At 42.3% G+C, this 25,000-nt stretch overlaps 1 protein-coding gene across 7 annotated transcripts in view; it reads right to left on the bottom strand.

Moving 5' to 3' along the window:
• Positions 1-25,000, bottom strand: part of LOC106568908 (cyclic AMP-dependent transcription factor ATF-6 alpha) — a 51,987-nt gene that overhangs the window by 13,351 nt on the left and 13,636 nt on the right. For 5 of the 7 annotated variants that reach the window (XM_014139710.2, XM_014139711.2, XM_014139715.2 and 2 more), the window contains 6 exons: positions 24,695-24,874; positions 20,931-21,056; positions 20,299-20,422; positions 13,866-13,933; positions 12,508-12,619; positions 861-945 (listed from right to left, as the gene is read on the bottom strand). In XM_014139710.2, coding sequence (XP_013995185.2) covers positions 861-945; positions 12,508-12,619; positions 13,866-13,933; positions 20,299-20,422; positions 20,931-21,056; positions 24,695-24,874 — 695 coding nt within the window. The remainder of the gene's footprint in view (positions 1-860; positions 946-12,507; positions 12,620-13,865; positions 13,934-20,298; positions 20,423-20,930; positions 21,057-24,694; positions 24,875-25,000) is intronic. The other 2 variants (XM_014139712.2, XM_014139714.2) reach the window with 2 other exon arrangements.

Genomic DNA, 25,000 nt, shown 5'->3' with positions numbered 1-25,000 from the left:
CTAATTTTGAATTTTCACATTTTATACATCTTAACAAAACGTTTGAATGCTAATCATAGTACATATTATCGCAATACTTAGTAGCTTAAAATACAGACCTATAAAATGTATCAATAATTAATCATAACTGCACAAAAAAAAAAAACATTCTGAAGCCTGAGGGGACAAAACCCAAACAAAGGAGGGTGAGTAAGTTCAACGGGGAGCCCCATGACCTAGTAAAATCTGACACATATTTTCAAGCACTTCTCTGAAACTTAACCCTACCCGGTCACTGGAGAGACAGTAAATCACCTAAGATTAGAAAAGAAAAATGGCCTGTACAGTACTGTCTCTGAACTCCAGGAACTATATATATTCTTTCCTTAAAAGGGCATGGAAAACACAACAGTGTTCTGCTATCATCTGTATCCCACTTCCTTTCCTTTTCTTCAGGGTAGAAGGGACACCAACAGACCAATACAATTCCCCTCAGCAAAATAGCCTAACTCATTGCACATGCCAGAAATAAAAAGAGCTTAGCTTACACATGAAAGCGAGTTCTGTTACTGAATCAATAGGAAGTAAATACAGAGGAAAGCTTTCAAGACTAGAAGAAAAAGTGTGTGAGTATTCATCCACCACACTAACAATCAGTTGTTGAAGCTGGTTCAAGCTTTCACTAAACTAATGACTATAGTTACAGTGAGCGTAGGTTTTCTGTTTATACGCTGTGGGTAGGTGGAGGTGTAAATTGGCCGTGGCTTCTGATTACGTGAAAGCTCTGCTCTAAAACGTACAATAAACTTCCTTATAATTGAGAGTCAAAAGTTGATATTTGGCATGCTGTTGCTCAGTTCACATTGTCTACTGGTCCTTACCGTTCACATTAATAGCTGGTAACACCAAGGACATCTTTGGCCTGCTCCCCTTGCTGTGGTTGGTTGCAGGGAGCAGAAGGTGATCCTAGAGAAACAGAGAGAGAATGGGGGATTAGAGAGTGAATGCAGTGAGTCATTACTCAAGAGTTGACCTAGTCTTTAGACAATAAGGAGATACATTTGACAGTAGAGATGTTGTGCTGTTCAGGGCGGATTTTCTCTTTCAAATCCCAGTAGGACAATGCATGTGGACTCAATTTGATTTAACCTTTATTTAACTACAGTACCAGTCAAAGGTTTGGACACAGACTCATTCAAGGGTTTTTATTTTTACTATTTTCTACATTGTAGAATAATAGTGAAGACATCAAAACTATGAAATAACACATGGAATCATGTAGTAACCAGTGGCGTAAAGTACTTAAGTAAAAATACTTTAAAAGTACTACGCATTTGTACTTTACTATTTATGACAACTTTTACTTCACTACATTCCTAAATAAAATATTGTACTTTTTACTCCATACATTTTCCCTGACAACCACAAGTACTTGTTACATTTTGAATGCTTAGCAGGACAGGAAGTGTCAAATTCACGCACTTATCAACAGAAGACGTGGTCGTCCCTACTCCTGCGGGCCTTGTGGACTCACTAAACACAATTGCATCTTTTGTAAATAATGTCTGAGTGTTGGAGTGTGCCCCTGGCAATACATATATAAAAACAAGAAAATGGTGCTGTCTGCTTTGGTTAATAATATAAGGAATTTGAAATGATTTATACTTCTACTTTGATACTTAAGTATATTTTGGCTATTCAATTTACTTTTGATACTTAAGTATATTTAAAACCAAATACTTTTAGACTTTTACATTTACATTTAAGTCATTTAGCAGACGCTCTTATCCAGAGCGACTTACAAATTGGTGCATTCACCTTATGATATCCAGTGGAACAACCACTTTACAATAGTGCATCTAAATCTTTTAAGGGGGGGGTTAGAAGGATTACTTTATCCTATCCTAGGTATTCCTTAAAGAGGTGGGGTTTCAGGTGTCTCCGGAAGGTGGTGATTGACTCCGCTGTCCTGGCGTCGTGAGGGAGCTTGTTCCACCATTGGGGTGCCAGAGCAGCGAACAGTTTTGACTGGGCTGAGCGGGAACTGTGCTTCCTCAGAGGTAGGGGGGCCAGCAGGCCAGAGGTGGATGAACGCAGTGCCCTTGTTTGGGTGTAGGGCCTGATCAGAGCCTGAAGGTATGGAGGTGCCGTTCCCTTCACAGCTCCGTAGGCAATCACCATGGTCTTGTAGCGGATGCGAGCATCAACTGGAAGCCAGTGGAGAGAGCGGAGGAGCGGGGTGACGTGAGAGAACTTGGGAAGGTTGAACACCAGACGGGCTGCGGCGTTCTGGATGAGTTGTAGGGGTTTAATGGCACAGGCAGGGAGCCCAGCCAACAGCGAGTTGCAGTAATCCAGACGGGAGATGACAAGTGCCTGGATTAGGACCTGCGCCGCTTCCTGTGTGAGGCAGGGTCGTACTCTGCGAATGTTGTATAGCATGAACCTACAGGATCGGGTCACCGCCTTGATGTTAGTGGAGAACGACAGGGTGTTGTCCAGGATCACGCCAAGGTTCTTAGCACTCTGGGAGGAGGACACAAGGGAGTTGTCAACCGTGATGGCGAGATCATGGAACGGGCAGTCCTTCCCCGGGAGGAAGAGCAGCTCCGTCTTGCCGAGGTTCAGCTTGAGGTGGTGATCCGTCATCCACACTGATATGTCTGACAGACATGCAGAGATGCGATTCGCCGCCTGGTTATCAGAAGGGGGAAAGGAGAAGATCAATTGTGTGTCGTCTGCATAGCAATGATAGGAGAGACCATGTGAGGATATGACAGAGCCAAGTGACTTGGTGTATAGCGAGAATAGGAGAGGGCCTAGAACAGAGCCCTGGGGGACACCAGTGGTGAGAGCGCATGGTGCGGAGACAGATTCTCGCCACGCCACCTGGTAGGAGCGACCTGTCAGGTAGGACGCAATCCAAGCGTGGGCCGCGCCGGAGATGCCCAACTCGGAGAGGGTGGAGAGGAGGATCTGATGGTTCACAGTATCAAAGGCAGCAGATAGGTCTAGAAGGATGAGAGCAGAGGAGAGAGAGTTAGCTTTAGCAGTGCGGAGAGCCTCCGTGACACAGAGAAGAGCAGTCTCAGTTGAATGCCCAGTCTTGAAACCTGACTGATTAGGATCAAGAAGGTCATTCTGAGAGAGATAGCAGGAGAGCTGGCCAAGGACGGCACGTTCAAGAGTTTTGGAGAGAAAAGAAAGAAGGGATACTGTAGTTGTTGACATCGGAGGGATCGAGTGTAGGTTTTTTCAGAAGGGGTGCAACTCTCGCTCTCTTGAAGACGGAAGGGACGTAGCCAGCGGTCAAGGATGAGTTGATGAGCGAGGTGAGGTAGGGGAGAAGGTCTCCGGAAATGGTCTGGAGAAGAGAGGAGGGGATAGGGTCAAGTGGGCAGGTTGTTGGGCGGCCGGCCGTCACAAGACGCGAGATTTCATCTGGAGAGAGAGGGGAGAAAGAGGTCAAAGCACAGGGTAGGGCAGTGTGAGCAGGACCAGCAGTGTCGTTTGACTTAGCAACGAGGATCGGATATCGTCAACCTTCTTTTCAAAATGGTTGACGAAGTCATCCGCAGAGAGGGAGGAGGGGGGGAGGGGGAGGAGGATTCAGGAGGGAGGAGAAGGTAGCAAAGAGCTTCCTAGGGTTAGAGGCAGATGCTTGGAATTTAGAGTGGTAGAAAGTGGCTTTAGCAGCAGAGACAGAAGAGGAGAATGTAGAGAGGAGGGAGTGAAAGGATGCCAGGTCCGCAGGGGAGGCGAAGTTTTCCTCCATTTCCGCTCGGCTGCCCGGAGCCCTGTTCTGTGAGCTCGTAGTGAGTCGTCGAGCCACGGAGCAGGAGGGGAGGACCGAGCCGGCCTGGAGGATAGGGGACAGAGAAAATCAAAGGATGCAGAAAGGGAGGAGAGGAGGGTTGAGGAGGCAGAATCAGGAGATAGGTTGGAGAAGGTTTGAGCAGAGGGAAGAGATGATAGGATGGAAGAGGAGAGAGTAGCGGGAGAGAGAGAGCGAAGGTTGGGACGGCGCAATACCATCCGAGTAGGGGCAGAGTGAGAAGTGTTGGATGAGAGCAAGAGGGAAAAGGATACAAGGTAGTGGTCGGAGATTTGGAGGGGAGTTGCAATGAGATTAGTGGAAGAACAGCATCTAGTAAAGATGAGGTCAAGCGTATTGCCTGCCTTGTGAGTAGGGGGGAAGGTGAGAGGGTGAGGTCAAAAGAGGAGAGGAGTGGAAAGAAGGAGGCAGAGAGGAATGAGTCAAAGGTAGACGTGGGGAGGTTAAAGTCACCCAGAACTGTGAGAGGTGAGCCATCCTCAGGAAAGGAACTTATCAAGGCGTCAAGCTCATTGATGAACTCTCCAAGGGAACCTGGAGGGCGATAAATGATAAGGATGTTAAGCTTGAAAGGGCTGGTAACTGTGACAGCATGGAATTCAAATGAGGAGATAGACAGATGGGTCAGGGGAGAAAGAGAGAATGTCCACTTGGGAGAGATGAGGATTCCAGTGCCACCACCCCGCTGGCTCGATGCTCTAGGGGTATGCGAGAACACGTGGGCAGACGAAGTAGTATTTTACTCAAGTAGTATTTTACTGGGTGACTTTCACTTTTACTTGAGTAACTTTCTATTAAAAAGGTATCTATACTTTTACTCAAGTATGAAAATAGGGTACTTTTTCCACCACTGGTAGTAACCAAAAAAAGTGTTAAACAAATCAAAATATATTGTAGATTTTAGATTCTTCAAAGTAGCCAAACTTTTGCATTGATGACAGCTCTGCACAGTCTTGGCATTCTCTCAACCAACTTCATGAGGAGTGCTTTTCAAACAGTCTTGAAGGAGTTTCCACATATGCTGAGCACTAGTTGGCTGCTTTTCCTTCACTCTGAGGTCCAATTGATCCCAAACCATTGCAATTGGGTTGAGGTCGGGTGATTGTGGAGGCCAGGTCATCTGATGCAGCACTCCATCACTCTCTTTCTTGGTCAAATAGCCCTTACACAGCCTGGAGGTGTGTTGGGTAATTGTCCTGTTAAAAAACAAATGACAGTCCCACTAAGGGCAAACTAGATGGGATGGCATATCGCTGCAAAATGCTGTGGTAGCCATGCTGGTTAAGTGTGCCTTGAATTGTAAATAAATCACAGACAGTGTCACGAGCAAAGCACCATCACACCTCCTCCTCCATGCTTCACGGTGGGAACCACATATGCAGAGATCATCTGTTCACCTACTCCGCGTCTCACAAAGACATGGCGGTTGGAACCAAAAATCTCACATTTGGACTCATCAGACCAAAAAGACGGTCTAATGTCCATTGCTCATGATTGTTGGCCCAAGCAAGTCTTTTCTTCTTATTGGTGTTCTTTAGTAATGGTTTCTTTGCAGCAATTCAACCATGAAGGCCTGATTCACACAGTCTCCTCTGAACACTTGATGTTGAGATGTGTCTGTTACTTGAACTCTGTGAAGCATTTATTTGGAATGCAATTTCTGAGGCTGGTAACTCTAATGAACTTATCCTCTGCAGCAGAGGTGACTCTGGGTCTTCCTTCCTGTGGCGGTCCTCATGAGAGCCAGTTTCATCATAGCGCTTGATGGTTTTTGCGACTGCACTTCAATCTTTCCGGATTGACTGACCTTAATTTCTTAAAGTAATGATGGACTGTCGTTTCTCTATGCTTATTTGAGCTGTTCTTGCCATAATATGGACTTGGTCTTTAACCAAATAGGGCTAGCTTCTGTATACCACCCCTACCTTGTCACAACACAACTGATTGGCTCAAACACATTAAGGAAAGAAATTCCACAAATGAACTTTTAACAAGGCACACCTGTTAATTGAAATGCATTCCAGGTGACTACCTCATGAAGCTGGTTGAGAGAATGCCAAGAGTGTGGAAAGCTATCAAGGCAAAGGGAGGCTACTTTGAAGAATCTCAAATATAAAATATATTTTGATGTGTTTAACACTTTTTTGGCTACTACATGAATCCATATGTGTTATTTCATAGTTTTCATGTATTTACTATTATTATACAATGTAGAAAATAGTAAAAATAAAGAAAAACCCTTGAATGAGTAGGTGTGTCCAAACTTTTGACTGGTACTGTATGTAGTCCCACTGACATCAGAATAACTATTTCCCAAGGGCGACCTGAAAATGTACATAATTTACAGTCATGGGTGCCATGGTCAAGGGGAGTGACTACAACCCAAACAATGCCTCAAGCCACTGTCTGTCCACCTATAGGCTGACAACAAGAAAAAAATACATGTAATGACAGACCAGAGACATCCAGACCCTTCCGTGGCCACTGCGGCCATAACTCTGAAGTGCACGCACCATGAACCCCACAAGGCACAAGAGGTATGGAATTCACAAAAATACATCCTAAAGAGAACTTAAGGCCAATAAATCTCAACATACACTGACCAGTGACCATACCTTTGACTGTATAATGTTTTCACAGTTTGGGGTGTAAAGACAGTCATTGTTTGAAGAGACAGGCCAAAAACAGTAGTTAACAACAGCGTTGACACCTGGACAGCAGGTTGTGACATACACGTAAAAAGAACAGGAGAATGATGTGGTTGTAAATGTATTTTAAAAGTAGACAGCTGGGGCTCTATGAAAATAATCAATGATGGGCACATTAGCTAGACAAGCCATCCATTGTTCAAAGAAATAATCACAAATCAAGCACATGGCCATTAAAACCCAGACCATATCAGAGACAGTCATTTCTTGACACAAACCAAGGCTACTTTTCCTCCATTTTTATTAAGTTGGCAGAGATCAAATGCATCTACATGCTGTCTGATCAGCTAGTCATCTAGGTTCCCTCCATAGAACCATAGCCTTTATTAGAGGCATAAACACAGTAATTCAAAGTCCTGTTAAACATCGGTGGTCTGGGAGAGGAGACCCATGCATGGTTGAGAGACCACTGTCCTTCTGTGTTTGATTTAGCCTTCCTGCAGTGCCAGGTGGGTCGGTTCTGCAGTTTGCGACTATTCCATTGGTTCTATTGGGGCAGGCAAACTCAATCAAGCCCAGCTAAAGTATTTGAAAAGATTTTAAAGAGTTAAAACAGAGCTGTTCCTGCGAGAAGAAGTCATGGAAAAACTAGGAACTTCAGCCCGAAGCTCACTGATGTAGAAAATATATATATATATATACAGTAAAGTAGGTCTATAGACTGAAGAGCTACGGGGTCAATTAGGATCATTGAAGTTAGAGCTCCCAAGGACTAGTTAACATATCAAAAGACACAAAAGCCTAAAAAATATATGTTTACAGTAGACTAGAGTGACGGCACTGAGGTAAATATTTTGTTTTGAAGCCAGCTGCCACTCTGGGGAGTACATATGACTTTACCTCAGATGGACATAGATGGCTAACATAAATGTTATCATCTGCTAAAAGTAACTAGCTACATGATTGGTCTGCTTCTGAGTAAAATATCGGCGCCAGTACGGAATGGCCCGGATCAGCACAATACAGTGTCTAAATAACAGTGTAAGTAGGTGGAAATTAACATTGAGAAGACATGGAAGCCAGGGTCAACTGCACTTGAAATAGACTGAGACTCTGGTTCTGATCCAGCCCTTGAAACAACACCAGTTCCAAGAACCTGACAGAAGTAAGGAGCTTAGTGAAAAACACACACCAGGCACTGTTCCCCATTGGGTATTCACAGCACACACAGGCACACGTGATAACACACACACACACGTATACATGGATTTTGAATTGTAGATATGTGGAAGTAGAGTAGTGGCTTGGGGGAACACACTTAATGTGTTGTGAAAAGTGTCAGGAAACGTAATGTCATTTTGATTGTATATACAGTTGAAGTCGGAGGTTTACATACACTTAGGTTGGAGTCATTAAAACTCGTTTTTCAACCACTCCGCAAATTTCTTGTTAACAAACTATAGTTTTGGAGAGTCGGTTAGGATATCTACTTTGTGCTAATTGACATCATTTGAGTCAATTGAAGGTGTGGATGTGTTTGAAGGCCTACCTTCAAACTCAGTGCCTCTTTGCTTGACATCATGGGAAAATCAAAAGAAATCAGCCAAGACCTCAGAAATAAAATTGTAGACCTCCACAAGTCTGGTTCATCCTTGGGAGCAATTTCCAAACACCTGAAGGTACCACGTTCATCTGTATAAACAATAGTACACAAGTATAAACACCACGGGACCACACAGGCGTCATACCACTCAGGAAGGAGACGCCTTCTGTCTCCTAGAGATGAACGTACTTTGGTGCGAAAAGTGCAAATCAATCCCAGAACAACAGCAAAGGACCTTGTGAAGATGCTGGAGGAAAGATACAAAAGTATCTATAGCCACAGTAAAACAAGTCCTATATCAACATAACCTGAAAGGCCGCTCAGCAAGGAAGAAGCCACTGCTCCAAAACCGCCTTTAAAAAGCCAGGCTACGGTTTGCAACTGCACATGGGGACAAAGATCGTACTTTTCGGAGAAATGTCCTCTGGTCTGATGAAACAAAAATAGAACTGTTTGGCCATAATGGCCATTGTTATGTTTGGAGGAAAAAGGGAGAGGCTTGCAAGCCGAAGAACACCATCCCAACCATGAAGCACGGGGGAGGTAGCATCGTGTTGTGGGGGTGCTTTGCTGCAGGAGGGACTGGTGCACTTCACAAAATAGATGGCATCATGAGGAGGACAATTATGTAGATATATTGAAGCAACATCTCAAGACATCAGTGAGAAAGTTAAAGCTTGGTCGCAAATGGGTCTTCCAAATGGACAATGACCCCAAGCATACTTACAAAGTTGTGGCAAAATGGCTTAAGGACAACAAAGTCAAGGTATTGGAGTGGCCATCTTTGTGATGGCCACTCCAATACCTTGACTTTGTTGTCCTTAAGAGTGCCCTGACCTCAATCCTATAGAAAATTGGTTGGCAGAACTGAAAAAGTGTGTGCGAGCAAGGAGGCCTACAAACCTGACTCAGTTACACCAGCTCTGTCAGGAGGAATGGGCCAAAATTCGCCCAACTTATTGTGGGAAGCTTGTGGAAGGCTACCCGAAACATTTGACCCAAGTTAAACAATTTAAAGGCAATGCTACCAAATACTAATTGAGTGTATGTAAAGTTCTGACCCACTGGGAATGTGACAAAAGAAATAAAAGCTGAAATAAATAATTCTCTCTACTATTATTCTGACATTTCACATTCTTAAAATAAAGTGGTGATCCTAACTGACGTAAGACAGGGAATTTTTACTAGGATTAAATGTCAGGAATTGTGAAAAACTGAGTTTAAATGTATTTGGCTAAGGTGTATGTAAACTTCCTACTTCAACTGTAACTGCCTTAATGTTGCTGGACCCCAGGAAGAGTAGGCTAATGGAGATCCTTAATAAATACAAATAGAGCCTATCAACAGCCACCTTCAGGAGAATGAAAGAGGATTGATTATTGCTGTGTTGGTGCTTCAAGGGCTCATGCTAGCAGTCTTCAAAAGGACACATGCTAGCTGTCTTCATGGGGATACAGTAGGCCTGCCATTCGACTCTTTGGCAGAGGTTGTAATAGCGGCTAGGTCTGAACTCTATGAGACCACACGTTTCCATGAGTTTTGAAGAAGAAAAAAAAGAGAAGGAAAATAATTCTACCATTTTGTTCAAAAACATCTTTTGACTTTAGCGTAGTACCCCAGTGAGCCAATTATCCTCAACAAAAGTGATTCAGGCAGTGTAGGTATGTATATATTCCTGATAATCACATTCCCCTACAAAACCTTTGGGTTCTGCTTTTCCTTCCCACAGCAGCCCAGGTCTACCCATGTGCATCAAGTTAGTGTTCTGCTCTTTCCATCACTTGCGTTGTGGCGTGCGCTTTGGGACAGGCCAATGAAATCAGAAGCTGCTCTGTTCATTCCATCAGGCCAGAGAGAGGGCTGAGGCTTAGGAGAGCCGACTGCAGCTGTGCAGTCACTCCCTCCCTCCCTTCCTCCCTCCTCTACTGTACATTCTTGTCTACTGGTAGGACTCCATGGCTGGCTGAATTACCCATTTCAAGGCTAGAAGCACAGATCGTACAGAAGCCGGCAGCCACATCAAATAATGTCACAACTCTTGTTTGCAGAGTGCCATTCATCCAGTTACTGTAAATACGTGACACTCCCTTAAAAAAAGAAAAATTTCACACATGTTGAACTTCGTATTCATCATCTCCAGCACCACCCCAACATATGTGAAAATGGTGTGTTTCTATTTTTTTGTAGTAAAACAGATTCAAATGTAGATATGTTCCTTTAAGATCGTCAAAGTGTGGAGGGTTTGACTCATTGACAACAGCTCAATGTACAGCTTATGTACAGTAACTACTGGAAAGGAGCATACTTGGTTTGCCAGCAAGCGGTTTCCATTGACGCCATGATACCCAAAAATTGTATAAGAGTCTCTTATTCGGTCTGAATGATGTAGGCAGGTCTGAAGGCAGGCGGTAGGTGGGTAGATGTCTCCATTGGGGCTCGGTAAACAGGGCCTTCGGGAAACATATTTGGTCCTTGGATAAAGGACCCTCAGATAGCAGAGCTGACGGGCACACAAAAGAGCTAAAGAGGGGCCCCTGGGAGTTGATGGTCCAAATGGAGAGATTGTGATCAGAGTTCACTTTCCTTCTCTCTCTCTGCCTGTTTCTCTCACTCTCAGGTTCTCACAAAACAGACGTTGGCAGGCCATCAGAGAGAATGGTCCCTGCTAACTCTCCTGAGCAGTCATCAGGTAGGAATAACGTTGCAAATCAGACCTAAGACTTTCTGAATAGATGGCTAATTGAATATGTGGGGGGGGGTTATGGGTGCAATGGAATAAGACAGTCAGTCCTTCTGGTTGAGAATGACAATGGAAGCCTTCTCAGTGTAACCGAGGCAGAACTAAGAAGGGATTCAGCCGATTAGCATCATGAGAATACTTTTACGAAGCCTCAGAAGACTTTACAGGTTTCCCTCTATGATATGTCTAAAGGAATGCCTGGAAACCTATCAGAGGAGAAGGACTAACAGATCTAGGGGGTCTCAGAGTTCATAGTTTGTGGTAACTTTTATGAAAATGGAGGTATGTTCATTTTGGTCATCGAATACAGTTTCCTGGCAGAGGTTGCCGATAAACAGGTTCTTTTGATTTCTGCTTTAATGTAAATGTATTAAAGATGTGTCAGTACAATGGATACATCATTCGAATTGACCAGACAAAAGATGTCAAAATGTGTATGACGGAAGGAAGATGTGCTTAATCAATAAATCAAAAGATTATCTGTGGTTAGGCTACACCAAATAAAAATGTGAAATTCCAATCTTATAGCTTAGGAGAAATGGACTCCGTCGGTAACCCTAAACGGTCATGTTACGCCAAAACACCACACAGAATAAAATGAATAAGAACAGCCTCAAGGACCTTCTTTATTGTTCTAGATAATTCCTACCGAATGTGCTCCCTCAGAATTCTATACATCAAACACACGAATGAAACTCGCCAATTGGTCAGTCATTAACTGAACACTGTTAAAGCTACAAATCACATACTAATGCATTACATATGCTCATTTGTGACGATTGAAGTGCCAATGTACATATTTAAAATCAGCCACAGCCATTCTTCAAGCCTCATTCATTCATGCATTCCAAATCAAATCACATTTTATTGGTCACATGCACATATTTAGCAGATGTTATTGCGGGTGTAGCGGAATGCTTGTGTTCCTAGTTCCAACAGTGCAGTAGTGTCTAACAATTCACAACAATACACACAAATCTAAAAGTAAAAGAATGGAATTAAGAAATATATTAATATTAGATTGAGCAATGTCGGAGTGGCATTGACTGAAATACAGTAGAATAGAATACAGTATATACATAAGAGATGAGTAAAGCAATATGTAAACGTTATTTAAACATTATTTTAACATTTGGGAGGAGAAAAAAAAGGAGAGGAAATATATTTCCTAAGCTTCAAAAGACCATCTGCTTTTTCAGTTGGGGCTTTCCGCCTTCAATTAAGACAGAAACTTGGTACCCTTGGTTATGCTCAATATGCCCTTCAAAATTGTTTCATGACCGCTTTATGATTCTGTTTCTTTCCCACTCAGCAGTTTCATCTGTTGAAGACATGCTGATGACAATACTGCGTCATGAAACAGACCAGATCTCCATTTGGCCATGAGATCAGTCACAATCCGAAGGACACATTGTTGCCTACTTCTATGGAAAATGCTATGGAATACGGGGCTCTCGAGTGGCACAGCGGTCTAAGGCACTGCATCTCAGTGCTAGAGGCGTTATTACAGACACCCTGGTTCGAATCCAGGCTGTATCACAACCGGCCGTGATTGGGAGTCCCATAGGGCGGCGCGCAATTGGCCCAGCGTCGTCCGAGTTTGGCCGGTGTAGGCCGTCATTGTAAATCAGAATTTTTTCTTAAGTGACTTGCCTAGTTAAATAAAAAAATCTAAAATAAAAATATGCATGGGGTGACTCACCCTGCGAAAGGACACCACGTAGAAAGTGTCGCCTCGTCGATTTAACTCATCAAAGAAGTCCCTGTAGCTTTGATGGCGTGAGTAGTACACCTGAACCTCACTCCCTGGCCTACTGAGAGAGAGACAGAGGTGACAGTGAAATACATTATATGACATCCAAATATGGCATATCAAAACTAAATCAAACATAACTTGAATTACATATCAGATGTATATTAACTGACATCTAAGAGTCTGACAACAACATTCAGACCGAGAACATGATGAAATTTACAGTAACTACATTTACTGTAACTAAAATCACTGTCTCCTTTACATTAACCATTATTACAATGGTATTATTATGCCTATTACTATATTTTAAGATAATAAGTAAACTAGTAATAGTACTGCAAGTTCTCAGCTCACAGTGTAACAAGTTGTATGTGTACCACACATATTTTTATATTACACCTTTTTTTACTTCTTCGGGATCAGTGTCCCATCCACGGGATGGTTGAGCTAACGTAGGCTAATGCGATTAGCATGAGGTTGTAAGTAACAAGAACATTTCCCAGGACATAGACATATCTGAAATTGGCAGAAAGATTAACAAGAATTTAAGCTAACTGCACTGTCCAATTTACAGTAGCTATTACAGTGAAATAATACCATGCTATTGTTTGAGGAGAGTGCATCGTTTTGAACTTGAAAAGTTATTAAATAAACAAATTAGGTACATTTGGGCAGTCTTGATACAACATTTTGAACAGAAATACAATGGTTCATTGGATCAGTCTAAAACTTTGCACATACACTGCTGCCATCTAGTGGCCAAAATCTAAATTGCACCTGGGCTGGAATAACACATTATGGCCTTTCTCTTGCATTTCAAAGATGATGATACAAAAAAAAACGGCCGTTTTTTTTCTTTGTATTATCTATTACCAGATGTAATGTGTTTTTTTCTCCTACATTCCTTTCACATTTACACAAACTCAAAGTGTTTCCTTTCAAATAGTATCAAGTATATGCATATCCTTGCTTCAGTGCCTGAGATAAAAGGCAGTTAGATTTGGATATGTCATTTCAGGCGAAAACTGAAAAAAAAGGGTCAGTCCAATACGATTCATGTAGCATAGGTCTACCATTTGGTGACTTGGTAGACAAGGCTACCATTGTGGTTGGGCAGCTAAATAGCAACACCACTGGTTTGGCCTCTCATTCTACTGAAGAAACAGTAGTGGAGCCAGAAAGAAAACCATGGCCATAAAATCATTTGGAGAGAAATATGGTGAACATCTGAAGAGTTTGGGAAAGTGACACATCGAAAATACTGTAGGGTCCATTTAAAACGCAATTTTTTGATAAATACTTACTCAGAGTAGCGGACTGTTACAACCGAGTTACTGGACTGGTTCGTCTGGGGTCTCTCCTCAGGTGACTTCTGTGAAAAAGTGATAAAATGCTGGTCAGTGAGTCATTTCAGTTGAATTCTGAAACTGGAATCATATACTGAAGACTGGAATACCATTGTGTTTTTTGTCTTGGCTGACTGATGACAAACTAAAAAACAAGTAGAACTTAAAAAGAGACATATTAGTTATTTATGTGGCATTTTTTTGGTAGTTGACCATTTCCTTAGCCAGTACGCCACATTAATTGACTTCAGCATGCTCTCTAAGAGCAGTGCTTTGTTGTACTGACCATAAGACCCTGATCCTCATCCTATCTCTGCTATACATATGGCCTGTGAACTACACGTGAAACTAAAGTACAGGAATAAAACCTGTCACCATGCAAAATACATGTAAGCTGAAACGTTTTCTTTTAAAATTCAATACACTTCCCCTTTAAAAACGTTCCGATCAAAATCTAAAAACATATCAGTTAGCTTCTTTTAAGTCATGTTTGAGCACTTCGGGAATAATTTGATACGACCCATATCGTTGGATGACACATGCAATATTACCATAAAAACCAACAAGGCTGGGATGAAATGAACACTTTAAAAATAACTGACTAAAGCCTATCAATCAAAGACAATGACAGTGAGTCCTGGCACACAGGTTCAACAGGTCACTGCATGAGTGGCCAGCAGCTGTGCAAACAGCATCAGGCTCATTTTGAGAAATTAGTCTTCCTAGCATTTCGGGACATGCAGAGGCTCTGAAAAGGCGTTTAATGTTTCACTGTGGTTAGAGATTTGTGCCCAGAGCGATGTACATTTTATGTCACCCTCGGTCTCAAACCTCACCCCTCATTGAGTCAATCAACAACTCTCCTTACTCTAAGTCAATCGTCATGCCTCAGCCTCACGCTTCAAGGAGGGTAGACACCGGACTTAAGGAGGGGTGAGGCATGAGGCTGAGGGTATAGAATGTACACCTTAGGGAGAGCCGAAACTGTGGACATAATTAAGAGATCTTAAAACACTCCTTTTTAGCTTTGCTTTTCCTTAGGGTGCTTTTTAATCATTCAGATTTTAGTGTTATTCTTTAGTTTTTTTATCCTCATGTTGTGTGGTAAATAAATATTTAATATATACAACTTGCTGTATAAATAAAGCTTGATTTAATTTGATTACACCATACCTCAGTACAGATGAGGGTGATTAGGATTCCATTGAGTCTAATTCTAGTCTCCGATAAATCCTACCGAATGTAGTACAAGTTTACCACAGGCTTTTTAGGACATTTCAGAAACTCAGAAGATACTGAACTGTATCCTGGTGCGGAGCAGAGATGAGATGAGATTGGATAGACAGAGGGCACTTCAAATCCAATCACATTCTATTCGTCACATGCACTGAATACAATAGGTGTAGACCTACAGTGAAATGCTTAGTTACAAGCTCTTCCTCAACGATGTATAGTTAAATAAAGACAATAAAAACACAGAAGAATGTAGGCTATTTACAAGGAGTACCAATACCATATCGATGTGCAGAGATACGTGGTAGTTTAGGTAGATACAGTGATACAATGACTGAGGTTAAAGTGCAGACAGTCTGTTTTAATTTGAGGGTAATTTCATCCATATCAGGTGAACCATTCAGAAATTACAGCACTTTTTGTACATAGTCCCCCCCCCCCATTTTAGGGGACCAAAAGTACTGGGACAAAATCACTTATGTGTATTAAAGTATTTTAAAGTTTAAAGAACAGAATATGTTTCTAAACACTTCTACATTAATGTGGATGCTACCATGATTACAGACAGTCATGAATGAATCGTGAATAATTATGAGTGAGAAAGTTACAGATGCACAAAAATCATACCCCTAAAAAGGCTAACTTCCCCTGTTTTTATAATGGTGAGAGGTTAGCATGTCTTGGGGGTATGATATTTGTGCATCTGTAACTTTCTCATTCATCATTATTCCCGATTCATTCAGGATTATCCGTAATCATGGTAGCATCCACATTAATGTAGAAGTGTTTAGAAACATATTCTATTCGTAATTACAATAAAAGTCCCTCCAAAATGACAAAATACATTTTCATTCATTTACATTGAGCATAAAATAATCTGAAACACAACCAAAACAAACAAAAAAATGTGTCCAACAACTTTGTAGTCACAAGCTTGATGTAATCATTGCGTGCTAGGAATATGGGACCACATACTATTCTTTTGACTACGATATGGATGAAAAAACCCTCAAAATAATGTTGACAGTCTGCACTTTAACCTCATAGTCATTGTATCATATTTCGACACGCACACCACAGAAAACCCCAAAATAAAATCCGCAATGCATAGTGACTTTACCCCTACCTACATGTACAAATTACCTCGACTAACCTGTACATTGACTCGGTACCGGTACCCCCTGTATATAGCCAAATGTTTTACTTTTAGTTTATTTAGTAAATATTTTCTTATATCTATTTTCTTAAAACTGTATTGTTGGTTAAGGGCTTGTAAGTAAGCATTTCACGGTAAGGTCTACACCTGTTCGGCGCATGTGACAGAATCTGAGAGCGGCATTACTCACGAACAGCTTGAGTTTGGTATTCAGCCTGACTGTATGATGTCCAGTCTGTATCGTAGATTTCACTCCCCTTTTCACCTGAAATATCCCTCCACCTCCTCCAACTATGCGTGCTAGCCTCATTCCCATGGGACTGGAAGAGTGGAGCGAAGAGGTTTTCAAGACACACTCTGCGACAAAATCTGGCCTGACCTGGTAAGACACTCAAGTCTAATATTCCAAGTGATATCACAGGAAATATGACAACAAACATTATGTCCACTTTTTCCCCTTCTTTCCACACGGCAGGTTGGTAAGGATAGAGAGAGAGGAAGGTGGAGAGAGAGTTACAGATGGTTGTGATTCGTCCAACGTGTAGAGGGCTCTCCAAGCCTGTGCTTTACCGTGCGTTTCGTGGAGCACAGTGGGGGTTTTCAGCTGCACTGTAATAAACGTACAGTCTGGAGGTTCACCTCTGCCCTGCACTTTACTGGAATGAAATAGTCAGCCCTTCTAGCTTCTTCAAAGGACTTGTATCGAACAGACTGCTTCTCATCAAATTATACTGTAGGTTCAAAGTGGGAACCCAGGAAAAAAAGGGCATCAAGGACATCAAAGCGCTAAAGAGGTGCCAATATTCTGCAAAACTAGGATAAATAAAATCTCCAGGTCGGAGAGATCACAGTTCTCTATTGTTAGCCTCTCTTCAGCTCGTTCTGCTGCAGGTAGAGGAACATGCATAGGGGTTTTCCCAAAGGACAGGAAAGTCTGGAAGAGTTTAAAGTTTAAAACACATCCAAAGAAGTGCCATATGAAATCTGTTTCTCTGAGTCATATAAAAGAGTACCTTGAGAAGAGTTGATCACTCGCACTGTGTATGTCCTAGAGCCTATAAACTGTATATAACCAATGCAACAGGGCTCTAGACAAAAGTAGTGCACTTCATTGTGAGCAGGGTATCATGTGAGACACAGCCAGTGAGAAGAAAGGTCCAGGGTCTAGCACTGGGGGTTACGTGCGTGGGAGAGATGGTGGTAGATGTGCCTGTAAATAGTTTGGAACGGTCTGCTCCCAGTTTCCATCTGTTTGTGAGAGGTCTTAGCCTTGAGCACGAAACGCTGTACAACTCTCACTCCTACCTACCTCGACGATCATCACAGAGAACTCACTAAACTTCCTGGAAGACCCAGAGGGTGTCATAAACAGCGCAAAACCTCTCCTTCCAATTAGGCAACCGACTTAAATATATCTTACACAGGAAGCTAGAAAAATGTGTAATCTTCTCAAAATCAAAATTCCAAGCTGTCGATTTATGAGTGGATAGACTATTCTAGGTATCTAAAGCAAGCTAAATCAGCCGTCTGAGATTGACCTGGTTATCATTTGCGTCCCATGTCAACTAATGTTAGTGGCACCATTTCTTTGGGTGGCTTCACTAGTATGTTAACACTTCATGAAGACAGGGTTAAAAGCGTTATGTGAACTCTCTCAACCAATGTTAACCCTTTACACTTGTACCCGTAAACGGTTGAATTGGAATGCAGCGGCTGTACAGCAACATGCTACACATGACATCAGAGCTCAGGCTCTGCGATGGGTTTTGACTGACAGACGTTCTGAACTTGAGCACATCGCTCGACAAGAAGTTGCTCCCATCCCTCCCGCGCGTGTTGTTGTTGTCAGGAACGAGGGAAATGCTGTAAATTAAGAGGACTCTATATATTTTTGAAAGATGAGACGTTGAGGATTCTAATAAATTGTGCTCGGATGTCATGCATGCAAGCCAAGCACCCGTTAGTCAAAATGTGCGCTTTTCCATATCATAAAACTCCTGACATATACAGTGTCAACGTTTATGATCACTATGTTTGATGTAGAGTTACAAGTTGACATGGTGTCATACCCTTGGTGATTTGAACCAGAACGAACCTTTTTTTGTCTACTTTGAAGAACATTTGCAGCGGCACACGCACCTGAATGCACTCGTGACTCCTTTCTATGGGCACCATAATAATGATCCATTTCCCTGAATTGTGTGAAAGCCTAACACCGTCATATCATATTTAATCATTCAGCCAGTCGTGTTGGCAATAGAACAAGCTTATGCTGCACCTTTCAACACATTCTTCCAGGAATATTCTTATGTTACTGAATGTATTTTCAGATGTCGTTATCGACAAACGCGCGCGAAAAGTACAGTAAATGTAAAATGCAGATAAAAATCAACAGTTTAATGTTTGTATTCAATCTTGTGTCAGGTGAACTGTCGTGTTTGGGTGTAATAAAATCTCCAAACTGCTACCTTTCAATTGCTACCATGGTAATGCACATGCTTTTCATATTTCTTCTGTAAGAAACATTCCAATGTATCCCTATCCATATAGGCCGATTCCCACTAGTGTAAAAGGTTCAAACAGCCAAGCACTCAAATTCACATGATTTAGCTTCTAAGTGGGACCAACCTTTAGGACTACATTTGTGGAGCTATCTAGCTCCTTTATAGATCGCGGCCCTCTCCCCCAACTCAGTCTGTATAATGCTGTAAAGCGGCTAAAGGAGCCTGTAAAACGAATGTAATGATTTAGCTCCTCACATTCTGAAGCAGCATACTTGACTCACTGGGTTCAAATGGAAGTCAGTCTAAAACTAAAACAAAAAATACGGTCTATAGCAGTCTTCAAACCTCTCTATTTAGGCTGTCATAAATGACACATAACAAAACAAGCAGAGGCTGCTGATCCGACTTACCCGGACCATTCTTCCTGACAGCTTAAGGTCCTGAAACTTCTGCACACATGTGCTATATTCTCTACTTCCTGGCAGTGGTCTCTGCTCGGAGAGAACTGGCTACTCTAGCGAACGGTGGTCGTTTGAATAAAGTTAGATCAAAGCTGAGTCAATGTCTGCGAGATCACATTGGGATAGTATTTTACAGAACCGAATACAATAGCGTAGTATGACAAAACACCACCTCGTTTCTGATGAGATTTTACGATGATTGTGTGAATAGTCGCATTTGTCGCTCATGTGGCCAAAACTCAACCAAACAAAATATGTGTTTTGATTGAAACGAAGCACAGGCAGGCTATGCTACAGTTTGTTAACGCCACCTGCTCTACAATTCGCTCACTACATCATTCAAAACACCGTAGGCTACTTGAAACAACACTGCATAACTGTAGAAATCTAAATGCATTTCCCCATGAAACTGATATGGATCAAATGGTTGGTATGCAGACGCTTTTTGGACATTTAACTGGTAAAACATGAAGAATTGTCATTCAAGATTGACAAGTGGGAAATGGGAAGGGGGGGGTTATAGCAACAAGTCTTATAGCAAAACAAAGTCAAATGCCATCAACCAATATCAGCATCTAACATAAGAGAAAGGCTTTATAACCGTAAGTTCAATTTCGTTATTACCTATAACAACAAAAACACAAATATTTAGCTATTAGCCAAATTGAGTCAGATGTTGGCAGCTGTGACCTCATTACAAGAACAATACACATATTGTCACTAAACTGTTTATGTTCCTGTGGCCAGCTCTATTAAACGGGTCGTCATGGAGAGCCGTCTTGACACGGGCCTGAAACCCGAAACCTCTATTGGAGTAGACATCGGCCTACATACTGACAGTTTAAATATCATCTGAGGTACTGCTTAATAACCTGTCCGGAAAAATATGCAATGACCATTACGGACGTTTGATCACACTTTAAAACATCTCATTATTTGGGCCATGGGACCTGACCAGGGAAAACCAACAACCTAGTTAGTATAGCTTTTTCGCTGTTTTGTAGACAAGCAGGTCATAGAAGAGTCGTCTAACCTACCAGGACAGTTTTGGTTGTGTGCTGATCTGTTGTTGTATGTCTGGACTGATCAGTGGTAGAGCGTGTGGACTTGGTTCTCTCCTCTTCGTGTCGATGAACCCAGCCTCGCAAGTTCTGAGTCAGACTGGATTACAGGGGAAGAAGGAATATTCAGATTGAAGTTAATAAAGTATGGCTTCTATGTAAGACCTGTTGAAGGCAGCTGCTGGCTTTCATATGAACCTCATCCCTCTCAAATGATGACGGCGTAGAAGACTGAGTGAGTTTCACAGTTCCAGCCACCTTTTCATTCCACTGTGACGGCGTCAAAATGACTGGTGAAGAGTTTGGTCTCATGAGCAGCCAACATGGCTCACACATTACAGTCTAGTTAGCAGTGGGAAAGACAAAGGCTAGCTCTACAGAGAGTACTGAGAGGACTCATTCATACTCAATTCAGGTAGGTAAATACGGTGAGTTCAATATGGAATTGTATTCTGAAATCGAGGTACCCTAGTCTTACCTAGCCAGATGTTCTAATCTTGCTTCTATACTGGTGGTCGAGACAAGCAGGCTGGAAGACTGAGGCTAAGTAGAACCAAATTCTCGGCTGTTAGTAGGCTACTAATCAGATGGACTTGGTTAGTACTGACCGGAGGGACTTGGACCTGGAGACAGGAGAGTGGGGTTGGCAGGGGGGCGAGGAAGGTGACCCAAACAGGAGAGGCTCCTTCTTGACCACAGCTAGAGCCATCTCCTCTGGAGTATAATCCTCCCACCTATAGCACGGAGAGGGGAGAGAGAGAGGGAGGTGAGGGGAGGAAGAGAGGAATGTAGGTAGGTAAGGCGAGAGAGGGAGGTAGGTAGGTAAGGCGAGAGAGGTAGATAGGTAAAGGGAGAGAGAGAGATTAATCAACACCTCATCGACAACACATTCACCTTCCCTCTGTGATCTCATTGTGATCCAGCTGCTGATATGCTTCTGTACTGTGGGTTTTCCTTGTGGCCTAAGGACTGGGATATTAACCGGAACAATCAGTCACTTACTCTGGACGTTCCAAGTGTTCAATTCTAAACGAGCAGCTGATTCACATCTGGAACAAACAACACCTCAGATGACTTGAAAGCCAAACATTTCCCCTTAGTTGATGAATTAGGTCATAAATTAAAGAAGGGGGTTACGTTGAGTCCTACGCATTGACCTGCAACAATAACCTGCAGAGCCAGTGGCTTCATCTTCATGCAAGCACACACACACACACACAGTTGGACTGGATGTCTACTGGAAACGGTTTGATAAATCGTCTGTTCCCGACATCTGTGTGGAACTTCCACTTCAAAACCTGGTGACCAGATGAATGAGCCCTTGGCTCCAGACCAGAAGGACACAATAGGGTAGAGAATGCGGGCATCAAAACGGTCCATTAGCCCAAACAAAATGCAGTATTGTGTATATGTTCTATAGCCTAGTCCCAGATCTGCTCATGCTATGTAGCCTCCTATGATGACGAGGCTATATGTTCTACGACTTCTCAAATGGAATGGCCGTTACCACACAGTTTGAGTTAGCCTAGCACTGTACTATCATCTACTCAAAGCAGGCTATTTGCAGGAGGTGATGCAGTACTTTGTAGCAGGCAGCTGGACACATGGGGACGACCAGTGGTGACTAAAATTAAACTGGTCACTAAAAAGACACCCCTAATAATACTATTTTGTTGTGCACTGCTTGTAACACTCCAATTCAACCCACAGATTTTTCACCACAGAATGATGTCTAAATAAGGTAAACATTCATGAGTCCTGTATAACAGGATGTAAATATTATCAACAAGATAAAATGAGCAATCCCCCCCCAAAAAAAAAGCAGGGCTGGAAGTAGATGCTTAGTCAAACAGAAACAACTGATCAAATCCTCTACAGTTCTGGTTTTTTTTAGACAGAATTAAGTGCTCTTGGATGCCTCTGATTCTACTCCAGAAGCCTGGTAAAACACTTGAGTGTACCTACTTCTCTTCAATTCAGCATTATTCTTTTTTTACTCATCTTATTCCTGGTTCGTGAGCATTTTTCCAAGATAGAGATGTGGCTTTAAAGCATAGGTGAAATTGCCACGGGGATGGGGGGGGAATATAGAACAGTGCAAAATGTTTTCAAATGCAGGAAGTTAGTTTTCCAACAAACCAAAAATGTTTTGTTTGTTTATTTTTGGGTTGTGGGGCCCCCTGGAGGTAGGTGTTCCCCAGAACATAGCAGGGATAAGGTAACAGGAATGCCACATGGTACAAAGACTATTCATGGCTGGAATATTCACAAAACCAGGACTTGCCAGTTGTTTTGTACGCAGACCCTTTTCACTACACAATGCCCCTCAATCTGCCTTTACTTACCTCTCTGGTTTTGCTAACTAGAAAAAATATATCCTAGAATTGCCCGATTTCAGTGTGTCACTCAACCTCATCCAAGCCAGCACTGGCCTTGCAGTCAGGTGTGTATGTAAGCCAACTTTGGAGCCCAGCCTGGAACCAATTACGTCAACCCTCAAGCTTCGGTAACAGTAAGTGAAATATTACTCCTGGACTAATTTACAGTTTCAATGGAGACTCTCCCCTGACTCTCTCTTTCTCCCAGTCTTTTCAACAGGCAATCAGCCAGTCCTTAGTTCAACTTAGACCACATTGAACCCTGAGGTGTCCCAGTGTCAGTGACTATATTTATTTAATATTCATTGAAATATATCTTAAATGACAGCTGTTTGTTAGACTGAATATCAGGACTTTAAATATACTGGAAGGTTTATTTTTAGCTCAGCCCCCCAAGTGTATGCCTTCCACTTGTAAACTATGAAAACTACAAAACGTGATAGTTAATGTATGATCAACTTAGTAGATTATATCCTATGTAAATATTAACGTGCATCATTACAATAGTACTCAGTCTTTATCTTTTGTGTCTTCTTAATATTTGCATTGAAATACCGTCATTAATGATGGTGAGGACTTATCTTTCCACTTATGCTTCCACATACTGCTTTCAAAATATCCCTCAAGAGAGGCATAATAAGTAATGTCAAACTGTGTAGAATTGCAGAAAATGCATTTAAAAATGTTTTTACAAATTCTGGGCGGGGGGGGGACCCCCAGACCACACGTCTACTGTTCCCCCAAGATCTACACCACAATTTCTCCCTTGCTTTAAAGATGGAATCTGCATTAGGATAAACAGCGCCACAAATGGACGTGCCTTTGTTGTTTTGGTTCTGTTGATAAAACAGAGTGACGTGTCAAGCAGCGTGCTTACAAAAATTGCAGTACATATTCTGCTGTTCTATCGCACGTGCAATGATGTCCGAGGTACAATTTATTCGATTTTTTTTAAAGAGTTTGTTGTTTGCCTTTACTACTTTGTTGTTGTAATATCCCAAATGGACGTGGAAGTTTCACCAATTAACAAATCCAGCTTTAAAGCCTATCAATCTAAGCCTGTGCTTGATCTGGCCGATGGTGTGTAAAATAGTCGAGTTCCTGTCAGCGTGCATGCAGGATTTGGTTATTCTGGGAACCAAGATTATGTGAATTGTGAGATAATTGACAATTGTAAAGAGTACCTGAACACCGAAAACACTTATGCAACCTCACACCTCTAGTTGATTTTCCATTAGTCCATAAAAACAGCAAAGTACTTCTGATGTGGAACATACTGAGGCAAGAGAAGACTGGGTCCGTTTCCAATGAATTAACGAGCCTAGGGTGTACCCCAGACATATGATTACAGTAATTTACATTCCCGTACAGTAAGAGCATCCCATCTACTTACTTAAGTCATTCTTCAGGCTCTGGTAAATGAGTGTCTCGAGACAGGCTCTGCCAGAACACTGAGGTACAATCACAAGTCAGTGAGAGACTTAGCAGGAACCATTGGTTCTCGTTGATACATAACAGGGCATCACGATTCTTACAGGGCTAGAGTGCTGTGCTAAGGCTTCTCTGGTGCTACTTATCCTTATATGAGAAGGAACCACCTGGTGTAAGACTGTGTGGAACAAATTGTTAAAGATGAGGTTTCTAAATCATTGCGGGCAGGAAATGACAGAAGTCCAATACAAACCGATAATGAATCAGTTTGCCATGGCAGCAGACCGCATTTAGAAGCAATTCAAAGGGGGAGAAAAAAACAAAAAAACAAATATGCGTAAAATTAAAAGAAACTCCTGGGAACCAAAAATTGGGTAACTATGCGTTCAGTTACAGGGGTAGTGTGTGTGTGTGTGTGTGTGTGTGTGTGTGTGTGTGTGTGTGTGGTCACACACTGTATATTTGTGTGTGTGTGTGTGTGCATGTAAGAGAGAACATATGTATAAACAGTATTATAAGTATATTGAGTCAGGAGACCCTCATGTTCATGTTGTGTTAATTACCTGTCCTGGGATTGGTGGGATTGTGGGTACTGGGCATCCAGGGGCTCCAGTGGGGACTGGGGGTCTGGTGTTTCCTCCCCTCTCCTCTGCTGTTGGTCGGGGGAGAAGCTGAGCAGATGTCGGCTGCTTTGTGGCTTCCCAGTGGACAGGCTGGAGTTGCTGGTCTCTGACTCCCACACACTGAGACCAGAGGGACAGGGCAGGGCCTTCAGTTACACAAGCCAGGCCAAACACAGCAAGAACAACATGGACTAACACACACACACGTTGATCTGAACATTATTAGACTATTAGAGCATTTCCCTT

This window comes from Salmo salar, chromosome ssa14, assembly GCF_905237065.1.
Source record: "Salmo salar chromosome ssa14, Ssal_v3.1, whole genome shotgun sequence".
NCBI lineage: Eukaryota > Metazoa > Chordata > Actinopteri > Salmoniformes > Salmonidae > Salmo > Salmo salar.
Note: the sequence above shows the minus strand (reverse complement) of the source record. Positions and strands in the feature narration are given on the sequence as shown.